At 42.6% G+C, this 20,896-nt stretch overlaps 1 protein-coding gene across 4 annotated transcripts; it reads right to left on the reverse strand.

Moving 5' to 3' along the window:
* Window positions 1-713: 713 nt before the first annotated feature.
* On the reverse strand, window positions 714-15,237 carry LOC119854463. 4 transcript variants are annotated; one of them, XM_038398919.2, is made up of 7 exons: window positions 15,054-15,237; window positions 11,546-11,808; window positions 7,555-7,614; window positions 6,317-6,451; window positions 3,452-3,598; window positions 1,680-1,740; window positions 714-1,490 (listed from the first exon to the last, which is right to left on the reverse strand). In XM_038398919.2, exons 2-7 carry the CDS (start codon window positions 11,708-11,710, stop codon window positions 1,387-1,389), a joined length of 672 nt encoding a protein of 223 aa, XP_038254847.1. In that variant the 5' UTR covers window positions 11,711-11,808; window positions 15,054-15,237; the 3' UTR covers window positions 714-1,386. The 4 variants fall into 4 exon arrangements, with proteins under 4 accessions (XP_038254847.1, XP_043368677.1, XP_038254848.1 ...); XM_043512742.1 differs by having other exon boundaries at window positions 11,546-11,810; window positions 15,071-15,162; XM_038398920.2 differs by lacking the exon at window positions 15,054-15,237 and adding an exon at window positions 14,522-14,788.
* Between the last annotated feature and the right edge of the window lie 5,659 nt (window positions 15,238-20,896).

Here is a 20,896-nt window from a genome sequence, read left to right on the forward strand (position 1 = left end):
GTAATTGATTTTTTCTAGCCAATTCCTTAGCTGTTGCTAGCCTAAGATGTTTGGCTAGGGACTAAAACATTTATTGGAATTTGTGTTCCACCCCCAAGAGTACTAGCCAATCAGAAATTAGTACACATTGACAGGCACTTTGTATAGACACTGAGTTGTTAGTGCTGGTATTGTAAATTACCAGAATTAGGTGCATTTTTGTTTGACAAACTATGAAATACCTTAGGGTGAATGTAGAGGGCAGGAGAGTATGTACCAAACCCCCAAATATATGCAGATTAGCTGGTCATGTTGAAAGAGAATGATGGTAGCCTAGCAACAGCTAGATTGGGTTAGCTAAGATAGAATTATTTAGAGCACTAAACCACTTCACCCACTATAACATTAAAATCTTATATGAATTTAACATCCATTTTCTTTAAAAAGTAGCACATTGGAATTATAGTCATGCTTTTTGGGCTACAGCTTTAGTTAGTATTTGTTCTTGGCCCTATGCACTTAACAGACATTATATACAAAAAAAGCAGGACTTATAAATGAATATCCCTTTTTCCTCCAAACAAGGAATTAGGACCATAACTCCCCAGTAGAACTGAAGATGCACAGAGATGCTAACAGTTAAACAGGAAGTTGTAGCACTTCACAAATAGGACTGGCTGTTGTGAATAAAACTCCCATCATGTTAAGACACTGATAAGCACAAACCAGAAATTTACTTAAAATTCTGTTTTATTAGGTGTCCATTGATAAAACATAAATAAGTTTTTAAAAAAAAACACAAAACTGTTTGATTGGGCATTTCAAGTTTTAATTCCAGACATTTTAGCCTGTTCCCCAAGAAAGATGGAAGATGGCGGCTGAATATCCAGTGCAGTCTACAGAAGTATAAGAAATTATGTCTAACCATAAGTGGCTCCTTCATTCTTGTATAACTTGTTTAAAAGGCAGAAAAAATACAAGTTATATTTTAGAAAAATATAGATGTATTAACAAACATTTTAAAAAACATTCAATACGATTTAATATTTGAATGCGCAAAGCTAGCACTAATAAACTGAAGCTGCAAGACAAATTTCATTATCTAGACTTAAAATATGGATCTCCTCTAAAAGCTGCAGAAGACTGGTTCATACATCCCAGAAGAGATGAGGTATTTTAACTGTGAAAGATCTAAATCAGCTTAAGAACCCGTAATATCTTTTCATCCACGAGTGCGTAGACAATTGCACTGCCATCTTTGTTGAACTTTCTGTGCATTCAGTAATTCCCTGTTTAAAGAATCCAAGAAAAAGTGCACAGATATTGTTTTTAAAAAAGTCTTTAAAAAGGTAGCAAAATATAAGGCAAGTTCTCCAGTCTATTAGCATTAAAATTCTTAGTCATTCTTCAAGCAAGTCTGATATAGGGAGGTGGTTTGGATAGTTCTTCCTCTGCATCTAAGTCTTGATCTGGAAACTGCACTGGGGCATTAAAGATTCTGTTCCCATGACCTATGTGAGGGGGAAAGGAAAAAAGACAATAACTCAACATAGTGTGGCTGCTTGGGTCAAATTACTTTGTTTTCAGTCACTATCAGGATTTGGCTTGTAATACATATTCAGTAGATGATACTGTATGGAATGATCACTTTAAACCCCAATGATCTAACTAGGAGTTGGAAGGAGGAGAACGTTACTTACTTTGCATAGTGCAAACCAGTTCCACAGTCTGCTGAGGATCCTCAGCAGGTTGTAACCATTCCTAGAGATGAGATTTATATTAATTTTTTCATTGCTAGTCAAACATGGATGTTCTTAAGCAAGTTTATAATCCAGTTTAGAAATTATCCTTGAAAGTAAACTTTGAATTTGTATGTACAATAGAACCTCAGATTTACGAACACCAGAGTTATGAACTGACCAGTCAACCACGCACCTCATCTGGAATCAGAAGTACAAAATCGGGTGACAGCAGAAACAAAAAATAGCTTACACAGTACACTGCCATGTTAAACTACTAAAAAAAAAAAAAAGGGAAAGCAGCATTTTTCTTCTGCATAGCAAAGTTTCAAAGCTGTATTAAGTCAATGTTCAGCTGTAAACTTTTGAAAGGCCAACTATAATGTCTGTTCAGAGTTCATAACCTCCGTTCCCAAGGTGTTCATAACTGAGGTTCTACTCTAGTTTATTTGAAACGAGGCTAATTTTAATGTACTAGATTTAAATTTCATCATCATTTTTTCTCCCAAAGGAGGGCATAGTTTAACACATGGAATTAAAGAGTGACATTCACCACTTTTGATTTACATGTCATTTTTGACATGCATATATGATAGCCTGATACTTTATACAAATTCTTTCTTGATATGTGATGTAGTCAATTTTTATTTATATTCTGATAAAATAGGGAAAAACGTGATTTTGTACAAGTTGTTTATTCAATCCACTAGAAGTCCTCCTTTCCTACACTAAATTTAAAAAATCAGGAAAGCAAGCTAGAAAACTGGAGTCACAATATTCAGAGAGATTTTATAATAAATAGCTCAGATCTTAATGAAATCCGCTTGGTCAATTATAGTGCTGGTAGAACGTTTTCAAAGTTTGCAGTTTTTACACAAGAGGGACAGTTTTCCTGAAAATTACTCCTTTGTCTCTGACTGGCTCTACTGTAGTGCATGCACATGGACAAATAAGCTTAGCAAGGTATTTAAATTTAAATCTAGTACATAAAACACAAGAAGTGTTACTGGTATGAATTTGGGATGACATTTTACTCATAATTTATGCAGATCATCCCAAACAAGTGCTAGTAAAACCCTTTTCCTCATGATGGAGTTTGTATTTGCTATAGTTTACAGGAAGTGCAGAGTTTAAAATTAAGGGGTTATTTTATTCATCGGTTGGTACTTCAATTGCATTTGTAAATCAAACTGCCCTTATACAGGCCTCAAAAGGAAGAGATGATTACTAAGACACTTCAGAAACCTCTAAAATTGTTCTAAAATGCCTTTCCATATCTAGCATTACAAGTCTGATGTCTTGTGATCTACTAGGACTAGGAAAAAAGTCTTAGAGCATTAGGACGAGGCATCCTCAGCTCAAGGTCACAAAGGGCACATCTTACCCTCTGGGGGTTTAAAAGAAGATATCAGAACTTCTGCCTTTCATTGGATCAGGACTGTCCCGCATCTCAAGGCCAAAGTAATTTTAAGAAGTTGGGGGTGGTGGGGGAGGGAAGGAATCAGGAAGCTTTGACAGCTCCATTTTTGAAGAGGGAAAAAAGGTATGGCACTTTGACAATTTGAATTGTTAGAATTAGCCATAGTGGAGCTAGATGGCGTAGAATTCAGATAAACCAGTCAGATAGTTGACTAATGCATTTAGTCTAATCCACACAGTTTTCCCTACGTACCGCATGTGATGCAATAGAATTAGAATTAGAAACTATGTTCAAAAAGTCAACATTTACATACCATTCCAGTTACATGGTCATAACATGAACAGCGTGGAAGACTTCGGCAGCCCATGTAAGCAATAACTAGCACAATGAAAGCACTGCAGGTAGATGCAATTAACATTGCTACATTGGCTCCTTTGACAAGTTTATCAAGCACAAACTTCTGTAATAGAAACAAAGGAAATGTCAGATGGATAAACAATGCAGGCTTTAACTTAACTTCCAAAACAATGTTTTGATTAGTGACTGAAATTCTTATCTGTAGTGTATTTACTCTTTCCATTGTAAAAATCTTTCCCATTCTTTTACATGTCAATGGGAGACTACAATAGTTATTTTTAGTATTGAGGTACTTCAAGTACTTCTCATTTAAGATTAATTCAGTAACATCATTGATGTTGAGGGGAGACATTTCCCTTCTGTATTTGTGTTTTTCTTTGTACTACCCTCTGCAGAGGCAACAATAATTTCCTATCCATTTTGTACTATATAGTCAAGTTTGAAATTAATAGGCATTTTGTTTAAGGTTCATTGTATTTAACACCTTGTCCCAACACGAATGCACACCAACATTGACTAATGTCAGCTTTGGAAATTGCTGTACCCTTTGTTGCATCAGTAAAACTAAGTAAATACTGAAGGACCATCCCCTTAGATCAGTGGTCTCCAATCTTTTTACGCACAGGATCACTTTTTGAATTTAAGTGCAACCCAGGATCTACCCGGCCCCTTCCCTGAGGCCCCATCCCACTCACTCCCATTTGCCCCAAACACTCCCCCACATTCCCCCACTCTCCATCGCTTGCTCTCTCCCACGCTAAACTCACTTTCACCGGGTTGGGGCAGGGGGTTGGGATTTAGGAGGGGATGCAGGCTCTGGGCTGGGACTGAGGGGTATGGAGTGTGGGAGGGGTCTCCAGGCTGAGCCTGGGGTACGGGTGCAGAAGGGGGTGTGGATTGCAAGCTCTGGGAGGGAGTTTGGGTGCAGGAGGGGGCTCCAGTCTGGGGCAGAGTGTTGGGGTGCAGAAGGGGATGCAGGCTCTGGGAAGGAGTTTGGGTGCAGGAGGGGGAAGAGAGCTGGGGTTCAGGAGGGGGAACAGGGTGCTGGCTTTGGGAGGGGAGTCAGGGCAGGGGATACAGGGTGCAGCAGGGTATATGGGGTGCTGACTCTGGTAGGGGGCTTAAGTGTGGGCTCCTGCCAGGCGGCATTTACCCAGCAGTTCCCAGCTGGTGGCGCAGTGGGATTACTGCTAAGGCAGGCTCCCTGCCTTCCCTGGCCCCATGCCACTCCCAGTAGGGGCCAATGCACCCCTGTTGCCCTTTGGGGGGGCGGGGTGCACATGGCTCTGCATGCTGCTTCTGCATGCAAGCACCACCCCTGCAGCTCCCATTGGCTGGGAACGATGAACTGTGGCCAATGGGAGCGGGGGTGGGGTGCTTTCAGGCAGAAGCAGCACAGAGACCTCTGCCCCTGCTCCTGCCCCGTGGGGCTGCGCTGGCCATTTCTGGGAGCTGCATGGGGCCAGGACAGGCAGGGAGCCTGCCTTAGTGGCAGCCCTGCTGCACCACTGGAGATCACAGTTGACTAGGAGAGTCTCCAGGATCAACCGGTTGGTGACGAGTCAACTGCCTTAGAATCATCTTGGTCTACAGTGAGACACATCACACCTAAGCAGCATGACATCAGAAAGTTGGCCTGCAGTGCATGGGTCTATTTGCATTTTTTTCATAAATATATTAATCCCAACAAGCTGTTACTGGTACCAAAAGGATTTTGTACCAAGAGACCAGATATTAGCAGAAAATTTGCAAAAGTAAGTATCTAAATGTCAGCACCTAAATTTATGTCTAGGTACCTAAGTGGGCTGATAATTCAGAAGACACAGCCTATTGCTTCTAGAGCCTTACATCCAAGACCTCAAAGCATTTCATAGAGATGGGTAAATTTTCTTTTTACACTGTTTACAGAAGTGCAAATTGAGGTGCAGAGAGGTTAAGTGACTTGCCTAAATCATACTGCAAGCTTTGATGGAGTTGGGACTTAATCCTTTCCTCAAACCCCTAGACTACACTGCAGTTTAGTGAAGTTGCTGAGTTATCTTGTAATTTGTTTACATTTGAGTCCCCAATTTGTTTTATAGTAACTCAAGCCAATGGCATCCCTTCCTGTCCCACTCAAAGTTATTCATTGTTTGAAGTTGGGACAGATATTCTAATTTCTCAGTATTTCCTAGCACAATGGGCCTCAGTCTCAATTGGTTTTCCTATTTGTCTCCATAATCCAATAAAATTGTATGAATAGATTCTGTGGCCAAGAGGCGAACGGTTTCAGATCAAATCAAGTTAGAATGTGGACGGTTTTGTTCTAATTCTCCTACACTCAATTTCATATCAAGAACTGTCGGTACCAACTCTCCAGTTATATAGGCTACATGCTGTAATAGCCACCAAGTACTCCCATCTCGTGGGGAACATCTCCAAAGCATTTATGTTCTACAAGGCAAGAATCCAGATCTTCACCACTGAATGTTCTCTCTGTGGGGAAGACCCCGTGTTCCTAACATATTTTGACCACCAGGTTCCTTGCTACTCCAAATTGATATCTCCTAGGATAGGAGTTCAGGATCTTAAGAATTTCCACATCAGAGGAAACCAGTGGTCCACCTAGTTCTGCATTCTCTTTTGGACAGTAGCAAGTACCAGGAGAAGATTATACCATGATTCTTCAGAGAATCACAGAGCTTCCTGCATTCAGCAATAACAAACTGATTTTAGAATTGTTGGTGTATGCCTAGTTTGCACATACTGAAAGGAATTGCAAAGTCTGGATTACATTCCTACAAAAGGGAGCACAATTTTTTCACAAAATACTGCCACTTACTGTATGAATAACATGAACTGGCTCATGTGTGAGCATCTCATCTTCTTCACCATAGCTTAAAGTTAGGGAAGCATAGACAACTACAATGATGGTGGCACAACAAGAAAATATAGAAGCTAATATCATGGCATTCACCTGCATAGGAAAAAATTCAAGGAAAATGTGGGGGTGGAGACAGGAAGAGTTAGTGCATTGTCTATTTTTCCTTTAAAATTAATAAGCCACTCAAATATATTAACAATCAAACTTGAATAATTTCAAATGTTCTGACCACCACCCTTAATGCTGCAGCGATTATATTCTGTTGAGGCTGGTTTGAGAGATAGACTAAAGCCATGCGACTTTGCAACAAGATATCAGTGCATCAAGAGCTCCCCACAATCCCCATTACTGTGTTTACCAGCTGTTTTTTCCTCCCCTCTTAAGGGATCCACAATTCAGGAATCCCTTGTCTGATTCACTTCCTTTTATAGAAAAAAAAAATTCTATCTTGCCCTACAGATCTCTTTCCAACTTGGAGTCTTTGATATTAAGTGGGGCAAAAATCAGGATCATAATAGAAAATCATTTGCAGCAGCTCCTAAAGCTTTATAGTGATAGATTGGTAACAAAGGACAGTAGCAGGAAGAATTATTATGAAACCATGGTCAAGTTCAACAAGCATCTCCAAGCCACTACCACCTCTATATTATATATGCCCTATAATCTCAAATCTTGACCACAGAGATGTTTGTCTGTTAAAGCAATTAGATTAAGTAAAACCCCAAGGGTCTTTTAGCAGTTCACTTATTTGTAAATGAGAACATATCCTTTTGGAGTTTAGCTGGCCAGAAAGTCAAGAAGCAAGCTATTTACACATTCCATTTTAATTCCTATCGTACTATATAGTTCAGCAAGCAGATTAAATTTGTGAAAATATTTCTCTAGTACATTCAAAAGTAACTGCTAGAAAATACAGAGCTTGAAGAAATCTAAAATCAGTTAATAAGAAAAATCACATGTTCTGGAATAACTGATCAGTAAATGCTGCCAGAATTCTCATTTTTCTACAGAATTTAATACTGCTACACAGAACTCAGAGTGAGGATCTTGCAGCAGGATTTAGCACCAAGTGTGATAAAGTGAACCAGGCCACTACCAACTTGATGTTGCTTACAAAAGATGTATCTGGTCACCCCTTCGCCTACCACTTTAAAATAAATAAATAAATAAATAAATAAATAAATCTGCAAACTTACAAGAACTGGATTTTTTTTCTGGGAAGAAAATAAAGCCAGAATTCCAGGAACACCCATGACCTGCATGTGAAGAATAAACAGATGATTTTGCAACCGGAAAAAAAACCATGCTAACCAGTTATGCTACTATATTGGGTATGACCAGTTTCAGAAAATATATTCCATAAGGAGCCATTTTAAATTATAAGCACTCGAAGTTATTTAAGTTCATAGTGACCACACAGAACTAGGACCTTTGCACCCCACTTTATAAGAAAAATGAGCCTATGAAGAGAGCAGACATTTTATGCCACAATAACTGACGTGGTTTTAACGGTGCAGATCCTGGAGTTTAAGAAATGGCATTCTGTCACTTCTTTAGGAAATGAAACATTCTGAGAGTGAAAGTTAATATCAAATTAGCAGTTAATCCAGCCTTGCTTTATAATTTTGGAGCCAGATTTCACATTTCAGCAGTGTTACATTTCTGCCAGTGTGAAAAGTGTGTAATTAGCACATAATATTCCAGGGAATTAAGGACCATTTGCGTTTGGAAAACTGACAGCTCTCTTTAGTACAGGAAAACTTATCACTACATGTCTAGGAAAATTTACCACCATATGTGTCGGCACATTTATAAATTATATAGTAGTTTAAATTTCATCAACCTTTATAGCATATGCTGAAGGTATTATTACAGAGAGACTGTAGATAGCTCTCCATTACCACAAGTTTTGATGCTCTCCCTAACTTTGCTAATGCTCAGCTAATCCACTTGAAATATCTCATGTATGCTTCTGTCATGAGAATGTGTATAGTGAGCTGGGGGAGAGGCATAAAAATCAGGAAGGCATTTATCAAAGTAGTATTTTGCCATTTTAATATTGGTTTGTCATTGACATGTCATCTCAAGCATCTTGGCTGAGAAACTCCAAGCTTGCTTTCTTTAACTGGACTCAGTGAGGACTAGTTTCTCTGACTATTTTTGGTTAAGCCTGTTGGCTATTTGAGTTATTCAGGCTGATTTTGTAGACCTACAGTCACAGTGTCTGCAACAGACTTCATAATTTAAAGCCTGCCACTACCTACCTACCATTGGTCTAGAATTCCTGTTTTCTAAAGCTCAATCCATGAGGCAACCTTGTTTGGCTTAATTTCTGGAAATTAGGACATTTGCTGTCATTTATGTAAATGTGGTAACATCAATTAAAAAGGCAAATCAGGATATTAAGTTACTTTCTAAAATCTACAGTTTTCTGAACTTTCAGTCTTTAACAGCAAGCCAGTGGCAGCACTGGAACCCAGGTCTTCTGATTTCTGGGTACACTGTACTTCAGTGTCAATCACTGTGACCCTGAATGGGCAAACAGATGAGGACTGCAAGCACAGATCAGCTGAAATCACAGATGACATCAGAGCAAGGCTGTATTCTGGCAATCCCAGTTTGGAGCGGCAGAGACCAAACAGTTCTACTACCCTTCATAGTGTCCCAGAGACCAAGCCCAAAGTGGTGCACTCTGGTAAGAGTGACAAAGATGAAGATGGGGCAGAGTATTGGCCAGGTAGGGCTGAGGTAAAGGTGGCAAGCCTCTTGTTTCAGGACTTAAGCTTGTCTAACTAGTAGAGATCAGGATGAGACCTAATTTATTGGGTGATTATCTTACCGCTAAGTTCTTACACCTTCCTTTGAATCGTCTGATGTTGGCCACTGTCAGCGACAGGATTCCAGACTAGATGGGCCACAGTCTGATATGGTATTGCAACTCTTGTATTGACAACCCCAAGAACAGCTTTGAAGCTGCGCAATAGCCAACAACATGTGTCAAGGCACCAGTGAGCTACTAAAAAGTTGCTTACTCCAACATACATTAGTAGTTCCCTGCTCCTTTTGTGAAAGGAAAGAAGCTATGACTCAGGGGGTAGGTACGAGTCCAGGATGAAAGAGGATGCTTTGGGTCAGCAGCTCCCTGGAGTACATGGACAGTGAGAAGGGGAGATCTGGGGACATGTGAGGAACAGGGAGAAAAACTAATAAGTTTTGTACTTTTAATATTTTGTTTGTATTTTTAGGCACTATGGATCAGAAACATTCCCCTAATAAAGCTTTATTAACTGTGAACTGATGTCACTGTGTGCCAGTAACTTAAGGGATAAAATCTTAATATAAAGGTGCAGTCAAAATAATCTCGTGAAAGTCAAGAAACTCAGAAAAAGGAGCAGGGAACTACTAATGTATGTTGAAGTAAGGTTATATTTACCCTCAAACATTGGAAAGCATGGAAATAAAGAGTTTGTATACCCCCAATGTACCTTATATGGTGGCTGCACAAGATGGCAGGAATGAAAAAGCAGAGTTAAAGTTGTTTGTGGTATCCTAGTGCAGTGGTTTTCAAACTTTTTTTTTTTCCTCGCAACCCAGTTGAAGAAAATTTTTGATGTCCGTGACCCAACGGAGCTGGGGATGAGGGATTTAGGGTGTGGGAGCGGCTCAGGGTTCAGGTGCGGGGGTGAGGACTGTGGGGTGGAGCCAGAAATTAGGAGTTCAGAGTGTGGGAGGGGACTCTGGGCTGGGGCTGGGGATGCGGGGGGTTTAGAGCTGTAGCAGAGGGTTGAGATGCTTGAAGGGGTCAGGGCTCTGGGTGCAGGAGGGGGCTCAGGGCTGTGGTAGGGGATCAGGGCTCTGGGATGGGAGTGCAGGCTCTGGGCTGGAGCTGGGGATGAGGGGTTTGGGATGCAGGAGGGGGCTCCAGGTTTGGGGGGGCACTCAGGGCTCTGGCAGGGGGTTGGGGTGCAGGAAGGGGTCAGGGGGTGCAGACTCTGGGGTGGGGGTGATCAGGGCACAGCGCAGCGTTGAAACAGGTAGGGACTAGCTTGCCTTAGCTGGGAAACACTACCGATGGGACTTTTAACGGCCCGGTCAGCAGTGCCGACCAGAGCTGCTGTGATCTAGTGCCTTAGATTCCGGGGCCCAGTGCTGGGTCACGACCCACAGTTTGAAAACCACTGCTCTAGTGTATTTTTTGAGGAAAGCCTTCTGGCTTCCATTCCCATCCCCCTCTACATCACCTTTCCTGCCCCCCAACTTTAAACCCATATTAAAAGATGTGCATCTTTGGGTTATCTACACTTATCTAGAATGAAATCCTGGCCACACTGCAGTCAAGGGGAGCTTTGATAATTACTTAAATGGGGGCCAGGATTTTACCCCCAGGGTACAATTTATTTAAAGTTTTACACAAGTTGCACTTTAGTAACCTGACAACCTGCTCTGACTAGATAACAGAGAACCTATTCTTCAGAAGCAGTAGACAGACAGACAACCCAAGAAGGCACCACCACCGTGCAGCAATGACTCCTGATCATATTATGCTGTAGCAACGGTATGTTACTTTTGAATAGTAGGAATATTTTCATATGGGAAACCTTATGAATCTGAGCTGCTCACAACACCTATAAAGCTTTGATGCAATTATTAAGCTTTCATCCCTAACATCAACGAAGTGGTGCTGCTCCTAATAATGAAGTTAAAACCAATTAGGGTATTGCTGTACTCTTACTACAATTCATTCTCAGTGAAAAATTCAGCTGTGTTATATGGGCACTGAGTCAATCTTATGAAGTGAAGGGGTCCTCTGTGTCCCACTACTACACTGAAGCTCAATACAGTCATTAGCTTTATACATTTTTCTTTTGGTTGCAACTTTTAGAATGGCAACTCTCCACAGCCTCATTTTCTAAATCATCCCATGCCTGATGAAATAAAAGCGGAATTACAGTGTGTCTTGTTATTCTAGTCCCCGCTGGAGGTCTCCCCCCCCCCCCCACCTCGCAATATCCCCAAATCTTTTCCCAGTGCCTCTCCACTCTTGAGCTTTCAGAGCAGTGGACAAATACCAGATTCCAAGAAAGGTGGTGGAGAAGAGTCAGCAGAAGTTCTCCCAGAGGGAGCCAACTTCTGAACTATAACTCCTAATAGGATAAGTACACAGAAAAATAAAATATGCAACTTTACCATTCCAGCCCAGACGGGTGCTCTTGTTTTACTCAGCGCTGTTTGTGTTCGGAAGGTGCCATCCATTAATCCACTGATGACACACACTGTAGCAAAGGCTATCTGCAAGAACCCCAGCACAACCATACTTTTCTGGTTAAAAATGAAATATCTGTAGCGATCCATTACAATGAATCCACACGTGAACCTGTGTGTGTACACACTGTGTGATCTTAGGAAGAAGCACAAGGATTCTTCAGGAAGAGTCTGCCTAACTGTTTTTCCTAAACAAAAGGAAGAAGGTGCAAGAGGATTAGCACTTCAACAAACATCATCATCTGACAAATTGTTGACATACCTTGCCATTAATAGCATGAGGATCTGCTATAGTAGCGCAGCATCAAACATTCAGCTTTGCCGTGTACATGGAACTTATCTTTTTATGGTTGCCAGAAGATGTGGGGAAAAATACAAGAATGAGAAAAATGGATGTCGAAGTCACTCACGCACCACAAAAGCTTTGTTTTTAAATGCACCCAGTAAGGTGTTTCTGGATATAGAGAATTACCTAGACAGATAAATCTTACTTACAATCTCTGCTGCAAATTTTTTCCCCTTTTAAAATGTTCAGACAACCAGTAAGTACATGCAAGATCCAGTTTATTCTTAAGCTTTGTTTAGAAGCCAGGTTTTGTTCCCTTTCAGCGATGACTTGAGTGGTTACTCCTTGGACCAAGAATCAGGGATTATACTGCTCTAGTGTTTAAAATAAAATAAAACTGCTAATAACTTTGCTATAACAAGATTCAGATTGTAGCATGTTTTCAATGTTTTCAATGTAGTCTCCATATTAAAAAAACAAAACAAAAAACCAACTGTTGCCCCGATGTTACAAGCCTATCCTACTCAACGATTTAGCAATGCTTAATACATTTAAAAGGACAGGATTCCAGCTAGTTCATGACCTCCAGAAGTCCAGGGTTTAATCTACTACTGTCCTAACCTCACTACAATTAAATTACATTAAGGAAGCTAAACATTTAAAGAAATTTAGATTCCTAGTATGAATACACACAATGTTAATGACATTTCAGCCTGGCAGCTTGCTGTAGAATAACGTGGGGTTGACTAGGAAGGTGAACACACACAAATAAAGAACAGGTTTGCAGGAGTTCTCAAATTTTACAGTCCACATTTTCACACAGGGTCTCATGAACCTCCTGTTCACAATTATGCAGACTACATCCCATTCCTCTGACAACTACAGTAATTACTTATGTGGACATTTAACATTAAGAAAATAAGTGCTAAAGCTATCTTAATACAATTCTGTAACTGAAAACGCAGAGCTGCCCAATGTGATCAGCATGCTCTCTACTTACAACCTACAAGAACTCTGTGGTCCACAGTTCGGGAACTTCACTTCTGTAAGTCTTTGCTTTAGCTCAGTACTTCCAAACCAGGAAATAAACATGGATATTTGTCTGATCACATTCATATACATTCACCAGCTATCATAATGAAACCTACAGTAAAGACCCTCTCCAGCAGCAATCCCCTCTTAATAATTCTACAGAGCCTACTTTAAACAAGGTTTCCAGTACAGTTTAGTTTGACCTTCAGAATCCACCACAACTAGACAACTAAATTTTGCTCATTCTGGGAGCATCAAAAATATTACTGTGAGATAAAGCTGAAAACGAAACTGGTGTGTTGCTTACTTTGTAATTTTCAGCTCAATCGACATTACAAAGTTACCATTTTAAAATCTAAAAGGTGTTAACATAAATAAGGAATTTTTTAAACCTAAGGACTTGCCTTTAAAACGAATGATACAAACTATCCTTCTTGTCCCTAACACAGAGAGTTAGGCACATGGCTCAACATTTCAAGTCCCCACTAACCTAGGAATGGATTTGGGGGGAGACAGTGGATTCTCCGACAGTACAAAATATTATTGGGCCAGACTTATTCCCCCTTTAGCATCAGTTGTGAGTGGTAAGGCATATGATGATTTAATTTTGAAGAGGATCTTAAAATGGTGGTGCTCATACCAAATTGTTATCAAGAGAATAGTGCAGGTGTTTTGGACATTTATGTCATGTTAAAAGATTAGTCAAAATTTAACTCGGAAAATGTATATATATTTTTTAACATACATCTTTAAACAAAACTTTTTAGCCAATCAGTAGCGATGCCATATTGCTTCACCCTACAGGTTTGATTTTTACCCCCAGTAGTTACACATATTAAAGTAAACGACAAAAAAGAAATTCATAAGCTCACACTCTTTTTAACGTATCTTTTTGGCCTAGGTGCTAGGAGTGTCTCCAGTAAGCGAGATTTTTTTAAGGCCCTGATATGCCTAGACAATTGATTAAATCAGCTGTCCACTATGTTTTTTGGTTCTTGTATAGGAAAAGCTTTACTTCCAGAAGAGAGGCCTTCCAGCCTGGAAGAAGAAAAGGAGTACACGGCTGCTTATCTGAAACCAGCCTGAAAGAGCGTCACCCACACAAACAAAATATTCGTCCTAGAGTTTAACTCAGACTAAAGCAGCCTATCCAATATATGCTATAACTTACTATACTGAAAATCTGTTAATCTCACAGAAAAGCTTAAAGTCTGGTCCTAAGGAACAGCTTCAACGAAAAAGAGCCATTACCCAGGAGGACTGGAAAGGTGACTCATGTTCTTCCTACTGCAGCAGAGGTTTTTCTTTTAAAAGGAAAGGAGGACTTGTGGCACCTTAGAGACGAACACATTTATTAGAGCATAAGCTTTCGTGAGCTACAGCTCACTTCATCGGATGCATCTGGTGGAGTGCATTTGGTCCACCAAATGCATCCGATGAAGCGAGCCGTAGCTCACGAAAGCTTATGCTCTAATAAATGTGTTCGTCTCTAAGGCGCCACAGGTCCTCCTTTTCTTTTGGCGAATACAGACTAAGAGGGCTGTACGCTGAAACCTATCTTTTAAAAGGCACTCTTTCCTTACTTTGGCGTTAGGGAGAAGAGCCGCCCGGGTGAGCATCCAGAGATGCAGCATCGTTCGGGCCATGCCGGATTTGGGCGGGTGGGTACTTTTTGGACGAGGGCTGCGCCAGGAAAGACAGAGAAAAAGGGCAGGGTTGCTCATCGAGGGATGTAACAGCCTGCTGCAGAACGGGGCCCCGCGCCCTCGGAGCGGTGGCGAGTTGTTTTGCCCTTTTCTATAAGCAAACCCTGCGCGCGGCTGCGTCTGAGCGCAAGCGAAGGACCTTGCGTCTGAACCCCGCACCCACCCACGCCCCGGGGAAGCGAAGGGGCGGAAGAGGAGCGTGGGACCGACAGCAAAAGCCCGTCGGGGCCCAAGTAAGCCGGGGGAGGCGCGCACACGGAGCCGCCCGAGCCCTGCGGGGAGCGGCCCCAAAGCCGGCCTGGCCGCTGGCCCGCGGCGCGTCCGGAAGGGCAGGCGGGAGCGAGCCTCGCCCCCAGCAGAGCGGGCAGCCCAAGCGAAGGGAGCCGCCGGCCGGGGGGAACCAACTCACCCGCGCAGGCAGCAGCAGCGCCCCAGCCACCGCCGCCTCCACGCAGCGGGAAGCCCCGGGTGCACCTGGGCAGGTGAGTCACCGCGGCTGCGCCCTGGCGCCCGTTCAGCGACGGCTGCGGGGCGAGCCGGGGCCCCGCCCCCGCCGCTGGCTTTAACCCCTGCAGTGCCGCCCCCGGCAAGCCACGGGCCGCCGCCGCCGCCCCCCGTGCCCAGAACGGCCTCGGCTCAGGCCCTGGTGGGTGCTCCCCAGGCAATGGGCTGACGCTGCCTGACGACTGCGGAGCTGCCAAGTCCCCGCAGAGCGGCCCTGTTAACGCCACCGGCCTCAAGGCCCGGCTGCCGTGGCCGGGCGGGGGCTGCTGGAGGTGGAGCAGCCTGCCCTCAAGGCTGGCACCTTGAATACGGGGTGCAGTTCTGGTCTCCCCCTCGCCGCAGAAATACATTGGAACTGGGAAAGGTACAGAGAAGGGCCACGGAGCTTCTTCTGGAGCAGGAGAGGGTAAAAAGACCGGGCCTTTCCAGCTTGGAAAATAAGACAACTGAGGTCAAATGATAAGAGGTCAATAAACTCATGCCTGATGTGGAGAAAGTGAATAAGGAAGCGTTATTGACTGCTTGAGCTAACACGAGGAGGAGGGGTCAGCGAAGGAAATTAATAGGCAGCAGGTTTAAAACAAACCAACGGAAGGACTTCTTCACGCCCTGCACAGTCACCCTGTGGCCGGTGTAAAGGCCAAAACCGTAACAGGGTTCGACAAGAGCTAGGTAAGTTCATGGAGGATCGGGCCGTCAGCAGCTGTTAGCCAAGATGGTCAGGGATGCAACCCCATGTTCAGCGGCCCTCGCCTCTGACGGCCAGAAGCTGGGAGTGGACCCCAAGGGAGAGATCACTCCATAATTGCCTGTTCTGTTCATTTGCTTTGAAGCAGCTGGCATTGGCCAGTGTTGGAAGACAGGAAGGATACTGGGCGACGGGGACCTTTGGGCTGATGCACGATGGCCATTTTTATGACATTCTAATGCCACTGCAACAGGCTTCTCACAAGCAGGCTAGGGAGGTTATGGCATGCAGGGCGCTAATGAATTGCTCAAGGCTGTGCATGGGGAGCGTTCATGGGGATTTGCTTTTGATAGCTTGCCCCAGACCCCTCACGCCTCTCAGCTGAGCCAAGAAGGCCCAGGCTAGTAAGGGAAGCCTTGAGAAGCTACTCTTGGAGAGAGGCAGGGTGGGTAAAAGGTGGTCTCTGCTTCTCGAGCAGCCTTACAGAAACTCGTGGAGCAGAAGCTAAAAGGCAACCATACCCCACCCTGGCAGACCACTTCATCTCTTCGCTCCAGTACTGAGCGCACAGCTCCTGTCCGAGCAGGCAAACAGCAAATATATGCAGATTGTTTCGTGGTGCCAGGTCTAATTATTGTGCAAGAAAAGCTCTGCCCTGCCTGGAGGAGCACATGGCTAAGATCTTTCACAAGAGCTAGGTGGGAAGGTTAGAGCCTTGCTGCTGTCCTTGTCCACGGCAGCCCTAGGCACTGGTGAGGTAGGAACCGTGGCCAGCTACTGTTCTTTCCACCCTGCTGGACACACACACTTCTAGGCATTCTGGCTTTGTAATATGCACACAACCCTCCCCTCTGCATGGGGAGAGATCACCCTTCTTGTACATTTAGGACCTGTGTCCATTTTGTGCCCTCAGCACTATTCAGGTATATCTTCCAAGGGGGGCAAATTCCAGTCCCCCCTCCCTATTCCAGTCCCTACATATCCCCTTCTTTCCTCCCACAGGGATTCCAGGTCTCCTCCACTCAGCTGGAATCTCCTCTCCCCCTCGCCCCCCGACCAAATAAGCCAGTGCCATCAGGAGTCAAGTTCTTGGCAGACTCCCCTACTCACCACCATCTAGGAACAGCCTCCCCCTGTGCCAGAGAGGTGCAACCAGACCAAATTTGAGTGGCATTGGTGTTGCAACCTGGTGCACAGAGTCACACTCACTGATGCTCTGGCCACGCCTCCATTTGTATGGAGGAGCAGCCGGGTCAAATTTCAGTAGCACTGTGACCACATCAGACAGCTCTGGCAGCAACCCTACTGATTCAATATAGGACCACTGCTTGTAAGCGATCAGGTCATGGCCCTCCTCAGCTCTGCAGCCTATGGAACTTTGAGCAAGTGCAGGAACTTTGGAGGGGGATTGCTGCTGCCATCAACCCCTTCCTCCCCAATTAGCACCACTGCTTTCTACTTAGGTTTCCAGATTGAAAAGATAGGGGGAAATATTACCTTAAAAAGATGTCAGCCTGGGGCTTTCACAGTTCCATCATCTCCTATTTGTCTTATTTCTCTGATCTTCTCTTTCAATAGGCTCTCTTCTCTCCCCTCCCCACAACTTGCAGCTCTCTTATAGAAAACTCCACATTGGGGTCACTCCTCTCCTCCCTCTATGCCTCCAGGTGACAGCACTGGAAGCTGTGAGAGCAGATGAGATTTCTATGCCTGTCTCCCTCCAGTCAACCCAACCTTGCTTGGCCTCTCTAACATCTCCTGGATGTCTGTCAACTTAAAATTAATGTGCCCAAACTGAATTCCTGGTATTCCCTCCCATACTCTCCCCATGCAATCTATTGGTTACTGTTGACACCCACCACCCCCTTCCTTGTCACTCAGCCCCATAACCTTGGTGTCAACACCACCCTCTCTAAACCCACACATCCAGGCCCAGTTCAAATTTCTCCCTGCACATCTTCAAAACCTGGACTTTTCCATGACAATAGATAAAACTCTCATACATCTCTCCAATTTCCCTTGATTAGTGCAACCTCTTCCTCCCTGGCTTTCTGTGGCTCCATTCAGAATACTGCCATTAGCCTTTTCCCCCCTATAATTCTGACCATGTCATCCTTCTGAGTTCCTCTACTGCTCCATCTTCTCCACTGTAACAAAAACAGGTTTATTTTTAAAGGATTGTAACCATTTAGTGCCTCCCTCCTTTTATCCACTTTTCCGATTTATTACATCACCCTCTAACTTCCTCCACTTTGTACACAAAGGCAGTCTCCATGACCTGTTTGTCCACTTTTTGCACAATCTCCTGTTGTGTTTTTTTCCCCATATACACCATCTCCCAACTGGACTCTAAAGCATTATAATCAAGATTTCAATGCCCTGTACCATAGTAATACAGTAGCAGTTTTAACCCTCTATAGAGCACCACCTAAACACTAAAATTGTACTGATTAAACTATTGCTTTAGAAAGAATTAAATCAAGTCAGTGCAATCCTCTTGTGTGAGCCCTCTTAAAAATCCGTATCGGAATGGCTAATACTGATTTAGCTTAATTCTTAAATGGTATGGGGCTCAGATACTCATTTAAGTTTTCTAATTTCTGCAGGCTACACCACACTAATTGAAGAGTGTGCAAAATTTTAAAATAGGAATACTGATCTTAATTTTTTTTTTTTTTAAATAAAAGGCAGACCTTTTCCTTACATGCAGGAAGTTTGGGATGAATACCCATACAAAACTGTTGCCGGCACATCCTCCCAGGTAATTGTGTGTAAAAAGGATGGTTAAGCCAGTCCTTTTCCAAGTTTTGTCACCGACACAGTCTTCCAAGCGGCTTCATGATCTGGGTATTGGTCAAGTGTGGTAGCAGCCCATTTCTTCAGTATTATGATTATGGAAGTTCAACAGGCAGTGCAGAAGCTACACAGAGCAGAAAAAGGGCAGAGGTACAGGTAGTCTTCCTGTATACACCTGCACAGTGGACAGCACATCCACACAAGGACCAGGAAAATTTTTAAAAAGTGGAGATCTCACAAAGCTGAGATAGGACAATAGCCTTGCTCCTTTCCACACCAACCAGATTAAAAGATCCCAGCCAGAAGGGACTATGGTGATCTAGTCTAGCTTGTATAACACGGGCCATAGAACTTCCACAAAATTCCGGGAGCGTATCTTTTAGAAAAACATCCAATCAGAGAATGAGCATCAGCATGAACGAGTGGGGTGTGCATGGGGGGGGGGGGGCAAGGACGGATGAACATTTCAATGGGTATCCCAGGTACTTGTAGCATTCTGGCTACTACGAGCTTCTGTGGTTCTTCCCCACTTCCCCCATGCACACCACATTGACTGCAGCAGTAAGAGTTAGAATAGAGTCCCAGCTACAACCAAACACTTCTAAAGACGTTTTAAAAGCTGTTTTGGGTAAACAAAAATCAACGCACAAGACACACTTCATGTTACTTTAACATGAAAACCTAATTCCATGGGAAAGTGACTAGTACAAGAAATGTTTTCTTGTTAGTTTACTATTTTGTATTAGTACAACATAGCCCAAAAGACTGCTGAAACTGGGGCAAATTCTACTTATGCGCCACCAATAAATATGGTTGCAGGGATCAGAGCTGCATCAGAGTAATAGAAAGCACATAAAATAGGGCAGAGTGTTGGCAGTTCAAGATTTTATATTAAAAAACAAGAGAACAGAGATTATTCTGTTTGAGTATTTTAATACCTGCATTGCTTTCATCCCGCAATTAAACAGTCTGTAAGATTCATTTATCAAATGTTTGTCACTATTTTTCCCCAGACACATCTTTCCTACATCTGGGCACATGCACCCAAACACACTGTATAAAAAAAATCTCATTCATAACATGAGGAAGGGCAGGCATCGTTCATGTAAACATCTTTAGAGTTATCCATTGTTTTAAAAGTTATAAATAAACCTAATGATGTTCAATAAGGCTCACAGTTCTAGTACAAATGTCATAAAACACCTATCAAATTCTGTATACAAGCTAATTATTGTGGGATTAACTTCTCAAGTCACATGTAAGCTTACCCCCGGACTGGATTCTTTAGCATACCTCAGAATTCAGAGACCGAACAATTGTGGCCTAAAAAAGTGTAAAAATAGCAGAAACTGTCAGACCTGGAAGCTTAGATAAAATGGAATTGTTTCCAGTCTCAGTTTTAGTTAACTCAGTACAGTAGTTATTTTGAAATAAAATTACAGTTGAAAAAAGTTTTATAGGAGAAGACTGAGACTGAAGCTTTCATTATATAATGCATATAACTGAGGGACAATTGAAAGGTTTGTCTTAAAGATGTGATTGGCCATGGTATTGAAATGATTTTGATAGTTATATGCAACACTACATACATATCCTCTCTCAATAGCTTATCTATTAGCTACTGTAAGGATAATACACTGCATCTCCACATTTTAAAAGTTTCATGTACTCATTTTCAGTTATACTCAGATCTTACAAAAAGACACCCTTGTAAATTTGATTTCAAATACAGGGGAACTTTTTTTTTTAAATATATTCATTCTACCATGAAAATATTTCATACAAACATCTATTTACATACAAACACGTTAAAACTTGTGAAAAGGGTTTCCCACACCTGTGGTTTTATGGCTTGAATATTTCATTGCTTTGAATTTATATACCTAGTTCCTTTGAAAAAAGAATGAAGTCTATTTAAAAATCAAATGTATTTAAAATAAAATTAGAGAAGGGCAGCTTCTGCTTAACTGGAGGGAAAAAGACAGACACAAGAAGGATCCACTGGATAGTTAGAAATCAGTGTTCAAAACCTTTGATCTATGACAGGTAAACATACAACTATCAATCGTGCAACAATTTTTTGAAGTCATCTGGAATACAATTCCTAATCACTACTTCCAAAATATAGTTCTAAGGCTGCTAGTTCCATAGAGATATCCCCAGATTCTCCACTGGTTTAAGTAAGTGCAAATACATTGATTCCAGTGGAGTGGTGTATGCTTATATCAGATGGGTGAAGTTGGTCCTCTGTCTCAAGTTGCCCA

The sequence above is a fragment of the Dermochelys coriacea genome, chromosome 4 (assembly GCF_009764565.3).
Source record: "Dermochelys coriacea isolate rDerCor1 chromosome 4, rDerCor1.pri.v4, whole genome shotgun sequence".
Taxonomy (NCBI): domain Eukaryota; kingdom Metazoa; phylum Chordata; order Testudines; family Dermochelyidae; genus Dermochelys; species Dermochelys coriacea.

Coding starts and splice junctions, on each gene's coding strand:
- LOC119854463 (XM_038398919.2), bottom strand. CDS start 11,710: ATGGATCGCTACAGATATTTCATTTTTAACCAGAAAAGTATGGTTGTG. Junction 3,599..6,316: donor CAGTTCATGTTATTCATACA/GTAAGTGGCAGT, acceptor TTTCTATTACAG/AAGTTTGTGCTTGATAAACT. Junction 1,741..3,451: donor ATGACCATGTAACTGGAATG/GTATGTAAATGT, acceptor TCTCATCTCTAG/GAATGGTTACAACCTGCTGA.